General features: G+C 44.0%; 1 protein-coding gene across 1 annotated transcript; it reads right to left on the reverse strand.

Annotated features, from left to right (window-relative positions):
- Positions 1-5,270: 5,270 nt before the first annotated feature.
- Positions 5,271-6,826, reverse strand: Rprm (reprimo, TP53 dependent G2 arrest mediator homolog). The gene has a single exon (XM_004835937.4). The coding sequence runs from the start codon at positions 6,516-6,518 to the stop codon at positions 6,189-6,191; it is 330 nt and encodes a 109-aa protein (XP_004835994.1). The 5' UTR covers positions 6,519-6,826; the 3' UTR covers positions 5,271-6,188.
- Positions 6,827-9,141: the final 2,315 nt, after the last annotated feature.

Raw genomic sequence — 9,141 nt, forward strand, 5'->3', positions numbered from 1 at the left:
TTAGATGCAGGTGAAAGATGGAGTACATAATGAAGGAAGATTTGTTGAGGGGGAAGTGAATACAGAAAAAATTCTTGAATAAACCTGCAACATTTTTTCCCTATAATTAACTATGCCAACACATAGGCTATGGCATAATTATATATGTATATTAATATCACTGAGAATTTCAGAAATAGTAAATAGAAACAATTTATTTATTACTGAACTCTCGTGGGTAGATGATATGCTTTCCCTTATGTGTGTTTGCACCTATATTTTATGGTTCTAATGAATAGGAACAATCTCATTTTTTTTCAGCAGTATGCAGTAATGTGCTATATACACAGGGGTGTTTAAAACAAAGTATTACTGCTTGAATTATGAGTTCATAAAATATTACTACTAATGGAAATGGGGCCGGGGTCAGCGTTCTTTTGTTCCAGCTTTATCATATGATCTGACCTTTCTTGTATTGATTGCTATGCTTAGATTTTCCCACTCAAAAATATTTCAGCTAGCAAGCTCTTACATATATATAGGAAAGAAAAATACTTAGCCATTATTCTTTCAAATCTAAAAGTGTAAATAAGAATAAAAATGTATAATTGATATTGTGTAATAGGAAGAAAAGGTCTAAAGGAGTAGGGGAAGTAGAAGGAGGAGGGGAAAGGAAAGAAGGGAAAAGAAAAAAGCCTGAGAAAAGGAAAAAATGGGAACAAAGTCTTTGTAAATAGGGAAGGGTGGAAGGGGTGAAGGGAGGGCAGGGGAATGGGGAAAAAGTAAGAATCAAGATACATCATGTAAAGGTACAAGATCCCAATGATGAATGTAACTCTATTGTGTACTTAAAATGTACCAATAAACTTGATGGGAAAAAACCCCCACAGAAACAGTGAAATAAATGAAAATAAGCCTAATTTATTCACATTTGTAGATATTGTTATTTAGGTTAAAAGCAAGCTACTGTTTACAAGGCGACTGTGTAAACTTTAAAATTTTTTCCAGTTACCCTTAACAATAGTCCTTTTAGAAACTTCCTCTACAGTACTTGAGTATCTCAAATATAATAAAAATAAAAACAAATATAAATATGAATTTAGGCTGTTTTATTATAATCACTACAAATGACATATGCCCCAAAATTTATACTTTATGTACATATTTTTTATATATATAGACTTCTCAAGAACTTTTAAATCACAGCTTTTTAAAAATCAATCCTTTTCATTCAAAAATGTAAGCATTTAAAACAATATGAAAAATATCTGGAAACAAACCATTGAGCATTTAAATTTAGACATTAGGAAACAATTACTACTGCTGGAGTTAATTTTAAAACATATGCCATTTGAGCTATTGTGCATATGTCTAAATGGGATTTGGCATGTGGATAAAAGATTTATTGATTTCTATTTAGGGAATTGCTGCAGACTTGCTGTTTCAACAGGCTTTCAAACCAGGTTTGAATCTTACAGAACAAACTGAACCCTGGAATCCTTTCCTGGCATTGCAACTCTCAAAATGACATGTATAATAAGCCAGGGCTCAGGAAGGCTCTAAGGCGCAAGCAGAACAGCTGTTGTGTGTTGTTGCAGAAGCTCCAAGGGAAAAACATGTTGGGGCAGAAAAATTGGCTATTAATCTTCAACTAACTAACTGACTCACTAGTTTCCATAAACAACAGTGCATACTCATCTGAATGGGTACCTGGAAGAACTGCATACTCCCCACTTCCTGGCCTTCACTCCTATGTCTCCGTTCAGTGAGACCATAGAGATCTGGAACATTTGAGGCACTGAAAAGATGTTATGTGATCTATCAGGTTAGTAACTATTGTCTGCCCAGGCCTGACAAGGTGTCTGAAATTTTGCTTTGTTTATTTTAAATGACATGTTCCACATGGAGGAACCCTTGATTTTTGTGAGACAAAGTTTCTGCAAAAACTACCAAGATTGAAAAGATAAAATATGTTAAGACACACAATGAGTAGGCCTATGAAGCATCATAAAAGACAAGAACATGTTAAACAAATTAATACCTTAAAGATATAGAGTTAGAGTGTCCTTTAACTTTATACTAGGGATGAGGCTACCAAGCAGCTTAGAGATCAGAACCAAAGTTGCTATTATCTAACATGTGCCTCTCCCTTCCTCACTCAAAGTTAACATATGAAGACACAATAATAGGGTCAAATTGAGATCCAGTGAGAAGCTAGGGAACTTGGAAATCAGAAATCACAGACCACTCACTAGGAGATAGAGTAATCTCAGGCTTGACTCAGTAGTGTGAACACTGCTTTTATTTCCCTCCAGGTGTCCAAGTTATAGCTGTATTTTCAGAGAGTAGAAAGAGTAATATCAATCATGTTAGAAAAAATATATTGATAACTGATTAAGCTACTTTCATGGAGACTGCCCAGTTAGGCTATGAGGTATCAGTGGCTACCTGCGGAGACTGAGATCCCACTAATCTATCAGCCTTGTCTCATAAGAACCTCTCCCAGTGTCTGCTGCATTTTCAGAAGGATTCAGGGAGTATCAGATAAGTCCCCCCTGGGCCATGCCACACCTAGCATTTACAGGAAACTGTTCCTCCCTCCATCTCTGTCTTTCTCTTCTTCTTCCCCTCTCCCTCCTCTTCCCTCTTCCTCCCCCCTCCCTCTCCCTCTTTCTCTCCCTCTCCCTCTTTTTCTCCCTCTTTCTCCCCCGCCCCCGGCCCCTCTCTCTGGCTCCTACAGATCACTGACCACAAGGCCATCTCAGGGTGGGATGGTAGAATCTGTCCATTTGTATTTACCCCTCTCAATTTCCCAGTCTCTTCAGGCTGACTTTGTCGCTTAGGTAAAGCATGGAGGGGATTTCAAAAGCTGTTTTCCTTATAGCATGTCTGTGGGAAAAGATTGGCATTGCATAAAGCTCTGAGCAGGATTTAAAAGTTTCATTTCATGCAATTTTTAGCATGAGGGACAAAGAGAGCCAAAGGCAGAGTGAGAGAGGGAGTGGTGTGGGGCCGGGGAAAGTGGTTGCTGTGTGGCCATAAGGGAACAGAGTGTAAAAAGCTTCTTGCCTCATCTATAAAACCCAGAACCACTTGGCATCTCTCTAAGTAACAAATGGACCTAAGGGCTGGAGAGAAGGGATGTTGGCAGGAAATAGTCCCCAGGGCTATATGCACTTCAGACTGTGTGCATTTCCTTGTAATGCATAGGTCATAGTTTACAAAGCTGTGTTCATATATCATTTCTACCTGTGTTCCTAATTTTGCAGTTTCTGTTTTGTCTCACAATCATAATTTCTGAAGATAAGAGAATATATATGAATAGTTGAGATGAGAAGAAACAGTAAATTCAATGAAAAGAAACTGTAAATTTTGCTTTTGAGGTGTTGGGAAGGGGACAGAGGTGTGAAAAAACATTAAGACAAGCAAGATAGAGGAAAGAGTGGGAAGGCTACTTTCTCAACTTTCACAACTTCTATTTTAAATGAAAACCTGCTCTACATGAACAATTTAAAATTGACCTGAAGGTTTGAAGTACCTCCTTATGTCTGAAGCCAGCTGAAAACGCACTTCCTACAGAGCAGAGAACAAAGCAAGAATCCTACAAACCCTAAATGATTTGTTTTTAATCCCAGATCAATTTCCACCAGAGTATTAATTCACTGGGGGACTAATAAATCTCCAGGAAGAGGAATGCTCAGTAGATGTTGCAGACACACACGCACACACACACACACACACACACACACACACATTTAAATATCTTGTTTGTTCCAGGGTGAACTCCTTACTCTGTTTTGTTTCTCTCTTTGATATACTGAGGCAGCAGATTAACTTGACACCAAAGAAACTATGTACAAAATAAGAAGATTCCACTTCTTTCTCTAAACTGTGTGCCATGACTGTTAACTGTGCCCCTCCCAGATATGAAGAAAAGTAACAACAAAAACCCTTACCTGTTGAAGAGATAGGAACAAGCAAAATTTCACATCCTTATTTTTTTCAAGTCTGATGCCATTAATATTCAGAATGATTGTAATTCTTGGCAAGATTTACTTTGAGAGTGAAATGGATACTTGGAAGTGTACAAGATGCTTACGTGCTACAAACCTTTTGAGCCCAACCCTGGGAATCACTGACACTGTCCTGGTTCTTCCTGAGTAAATGAGATACTTTATTATTGTTTAATTTTAGTCTTATAGCTGCTGTTCTGAAGTATTTGAAGTTTCAGTTGTTATAGTATCCCAGTGAATCTCTAATTTTCTAGAAAATATTTAGGATCCTACCCTAGGCATAAATGTAAATTGCTCAAACCCTTTGTCAAGTTTAAGCCTGAAGTTACTGTGTCCTCTGGGTTATTTTCACAGGCACGGGTTTCTAGGCTCTTCTTTCCAATGCTGCTCGATTTCTGAGCCCTAAATTTGCCTACCAGCATCTGTAACTCTACTTTGGTTCAGCCTTCCCAGTTGGTTATAAAGTCATTTCAGACATTCAGCACCTCGGCTAACTCCTCTGAACCCTTGGCCTAGCCTGGGCTGTCTATTCTCAACTAAAAAGAGCAAACTAGATAGCTCTCTCTCTCTCTCCCTGTGTTTTACTTTTAATTAATCGATCAATAAAATTGTGTATATTTATGGCATACAATGTGATGCTTCAGTACATGTATACATCGATTTGTGATCAAATCAGGCTAATTAGCAATCCATCACCTCAAATATGTATCATTTATTTGGACCCCTCTTTTAATTTCATCCTTTCTCTACAAAAGATAACATGGCAAACACAAGACATGTCATGTTTTACTAACAATGGTTTACCCCAGGGAGTATCAACGTCATTATGTACTTTTAGCAGCTACTTTTCCTCGCATTTTATGATTTTCTTTTTCTGCAGCAGCATCCCAGTGCAGTCCTGTTGACGTGGATGAGGGAAGAGACGCCTTCCCCAAAGGCTGGCCAAGCAATCTCTTCCTTTCATTAGCATGTAACCCTGGGTTCCCGCTGGAGCTGGGACGGAAGTATAATCTTCCCTGTGGGGCCCTCCTGTCCTCCTGCCTACCAGAAAGCTGAGAGCCATGAACTATAAAATAGTAAGTATAAAAGAAAACAAAGGTTGCTGCCCCCAAAAGGCTCAGTGCCTGTGGCTCATCTCGTCTTTTCATCCCTCAGGCCTGTCTGCCCTCCTCCCTTCCCCCAGAGGATCTACAGTTGAGGCGCAGCTTCCCCTCCAGACTCCTCACCGCAGCCCGTTCCTCTCAGCCAGCAGCATAGAATGACCACCAGGAGGCCAGGAACAAAACACTTCAATGTTGCATTTATTAAGGAAATGTTAAGAAAAAAAAAAGTCAAAACGGTGTCACGGATATCAAGAGCACTTTTGTGGCATAAACCGTGCAGTCAGGAGCTACAGGAGTTCTATTCTGAGTCTTTGGCCCGGGGTTAACTGAAGCCCCCAAAAGACTCAGTTGGAAATGCACTAAAAGAAACAACTTCACCCCATTCACATTCACAGGCTCCCCTCCCCCCCCCTCCTCCCACGGTGACAAAACTCTAACCCCCAGGCAGGCAAACAGGCCACAAGGGCAGAAAAGACTTATCTAATATTTGTACTCAAGCAAACTAACACAAAATTCCTTAAAATAGCAAGTTACAATCAATCAAAGGTGTCAGTGCTCCCCTCCCGGGCTGGGGGGAGCGGAAAGGAGTGGGCGGGAATCTGCCCATGGATTTGTGTGTCCCCATTAGGTGTGTTGCGAGGCGTATAAACAGGTCACTGTTCTAGTCACCAGGCATCGTTGCCGCTGGGCCTCTCCCCCACCCGCCCTCTCCAACTGCCCCCGGTGCTCGGCCAACCTGCAGGTGAAGGGCCTTCGCCTCGTCCATCTCCCCGCGTACCACGCAAGTAGCAGCTTCCAAAGTTCTGCGCCCAAATCGCCCTCTTTTGCCACCTGCTGCTGAGTCCGGAAGTCAGAGCGCTTCCCTCCCACAGCCAGGCATGGGGGTTTCAGAGGGCCAGCGAGAAACGGGGCTGTTGGTCCGGCAAGGAGAAGTCCAGAGTGCTCGCTTCTGCAGCATATATACTAAAATAGAAGTCCAGAGAAACAGTTGACTCCGACAGGTTTGCCTCGGCCGGGCTCTGATGGTGAGGGGCGCAGCGGGGCTGGCGAGGTGGGGGCGGTGAGGGGCGCCCGCGGGAAGGCCGGAGGGCGGTCAGTAGGGCCCCACGACCACCGCTTCGACCTCTTTGGACGGTCTCCGGTCCTTCACCAGAAAGTTGATCATGCCCTCCGACTTGATGAGCAGGTTGCAGCCGAGGAAGAAGATGCCGAAGACCACCGTGAGCGAGAGCACACACATCACCGCGATCTGCACCACTCGCATGATGTACAGGCTGCGCTCGTCCGGGCCGCCCTCGGCGAAGCCGTCGTCGGTCACCACGGACGCCTGGGTGCAGCAGCGCAGGGCGCGCTCCAGCGCCTCGCTGCTGTTGGCCAGGAACAGGCCCGCCACGTCGGTCTGGTTGCCCAGCACCGGATTCATCGCGGAGCTGGAGGGCGGGCGCCCCGGGAGGCACAGGTCTGAGGGGTGGGAAGGCGGCGGCGGCGCGGGAGGAACAGGTGCCCGGCTGAGTGCTCGCTTGCAGACTCGCACGCGCCGGGCCGTGCACTCTGTCCTCGCCAAAGTCCCCGGGCCGTGAGAGTTTCCCAGGAGCCTCTCCAACGCCCGCCGAAGCTCGGCTCGTCTGCGCCGTGCGCTCCTGCCCGGGCGGTGCTTGTCCCCGGCGCTCGCTCGACTGGGGGCTGTTGGAACTTGGCGGGGCTGGGCCAGCGGGGCCGTAGGAGGTGCGGGCCGCGGGGGCGACTGCTCCGAGCAAACAGCGACCCCTTCCGGCCACCGCGCCGCCCTGCGCCCTCTGCAGTTGCGCTGGGCGGGAAGCAAAGGGGCGAGTCTCTTCTTGTTTTGCCTCTTCGGCTAGAGGCCAGAGGAGGTCACTGTACCCTTCCGACTGGATGGCTTTAAAGAGTTTGTGGGAGGTGGGAGAGACCAGTGGAAAGTTTTGGAGCGGGTTCTCACTACCTCTGTGCATCCCGTGCCCTCGCCCAGTCAACTCTGTGCAGAGGGAAGGGAGCGAGGAAGCCAAGTGTCCGATGGTGCTGACGAAGGCACCCGCCGCCTGTCCCTGACTCCGTCTCGCTTGCGATGGCTTTCTAGTGGAGTGTGGGGAAGATCTGAGACTCTTTGGGTTGTTTTTGTTTTGTTTTAATACAGAAAGGAAGAAGCGGGAAAGAGAAGATAGGGGAGGAAGAGAAAGGAGAGAGGAAAAGGGAGGAGGAAGAAAGGAATTAAGAAGAGCCACAGTGCCACCCCCCACCCCCCTACAAAAGCGATTGGCAGACAGAGCAAAGGTTTTGTAAGGACTTCTGAGGCCAGGAAAGAGGGTCAGAGGAAGGAGGTGCTCTTCTGTGACCCTTGTATGGACGTGGCTGTCAGGAACAGGGTCACCTCTCTGGTAAAGGGGATTGCCAGAGTAGCCACTTGCTCATAATTTTTAAGTGTGGAGGAGTTTTTGGATGTGCTTCCAGTGTTTTGTCTGTTGGCAGTAAATCAGTTGTTTAAGGGAGTTACTCACCCACGTCCACAATGGAGATTGCGGCCGCAGGCCAACTGCTGGACGCCCTCCCCGTCTTCCTGAAGGGCCCATGGCTCCCCCTTAGTCACTGTGCCCCAAAGATCAGGTGTTACAGGAGCCCGACTGAGGCTTTGACCCCTTTTGGTTTTGCTCTTGGTTCTGATGGTTTACAAACCTGTCAGATTAATTTGTTTTAAGCTCAAGAGGAATAGAAAAGGATTCCTCTCCCCCACTCCTTTTCTACTTTTTCTTCTCCTTTCTCTCCCTTTATTTCTTTCATAACAGGTAGAAACCAGTAAGTTGAAGACGAGAATAAGCTTTTGATAGAATATATTTACTAAGTTTCTATCAGAACATCCTAGCTGTCTTGCTGTTTTCAATTCTTCTTGAGTCTGCTCTATTTGCTTGTCAGATCCTTTTTTCCCCTGTAAGCATCATTTATTCAAGCTCAGAAGTTTCTTGAAATGCTTTTGCATTATTTCATGACCACTGCAAAATACAAGAAACTTCCAGTTAGGAGTTTTCAAAATTTGGAAATTTATTTTATTAACTTCAAGAAATCTAAGTAGCTAATGTTATTTGGGGGAAGGGGAACTTAAATAGCTAGAAAACCAGCCTTCTGGGCTTCATTCACAATTCATTTGGTTTATTGCTGCGTTTTCCACAATTCAGTAAGCACTGAGATTATTTCACCCTCAAGAATTTCTTCTTTGAACCGATTTATTATTACTTAGAAATAAATTCATAATTAAACCTCATTGTACAGTTAGTCCATTTTAGTTAATGGGGCTCTGTGCCTGCCTCACAAGTGCAAGGTCCTGAGTTCAATTCCTGGTACTCCCCCCCAAAAGAAAACATATAATACATATGTAAAATGATACCAAAAGATTTAACACAATATAAAGTAAGAATAAAATGAATAGTAAGAGCAAGTAATAGCAATTCAGAAAAGCGAAAGAAAGGTCAGAGAAGAGAGGCTGACTTCCAGGGAAGTTAAACGCATAAAACCATGTGCGTAATAAATGGTGGGTATAGTTGAATAGTGAGAAACTAGCTGCTTCCTTATGGTGTATAGTACGTTTCCAAGGTCCACTGTGGCAGGATGTGAGATACCAAACAATCTCCCCTAAAATATTAGTTGAATCATTAATATTCAGGGCATGTATTGCTGTTAGCTGTACCAGGGTGTCAGTCAGCATTAAAACGATCACACCAGAGTCCAGGGGAAGTTTTATGTCTCGTAGAACCTTTTGATCTGGGGAGCAGAGTCTCCAAAGAATTAAGGCAACAGTGATTTTATTTTCTTTTTTCAGCTTTAACTCTTAGCCAGCTACAAAACCCTTGGAACAGAAGATAATGGCCATTCCCCCATCAGCTAAATCAGATCTCTGGTTTTGCTTGACAAAACATTCCTTTCATTTCCTTTATCCTCCCAGCCCTCTGGTTTTGTTGAGTTAAGCTGCTTGGAGTATTTGTTGAGTTAAACTGCTTGGAGTATTTAAATCGACATTAATGATAAGTTTAGTAGCACAA

This window comes from Heterocephalus glaber, unplaced genomic scaffold, assembly GCF_053883595.1.
Source record: "Heterocephalus glaber isolate CG9 unplaced genomic scaffold, H.glaber_assembly_v1.0 deba00000347, whole genome shotgun sequence".
Classification (NCBI taxonomy): Eukaryota; Metazoa; Chordata; class Mammalia; order Rodentia; family Bathyergidae; genus Heterocephalus; species Heterocephalus glaber.

Excerpts from the sequence above, each read along its gene's own strand:
- Rprm (XM_004835937.4), bottom strand. The coding sequence starts at position 6,518 with ATGAATCCGGTGCTGGGCAACCAGACCGACGTGGCGGGCCTGTTCCTG.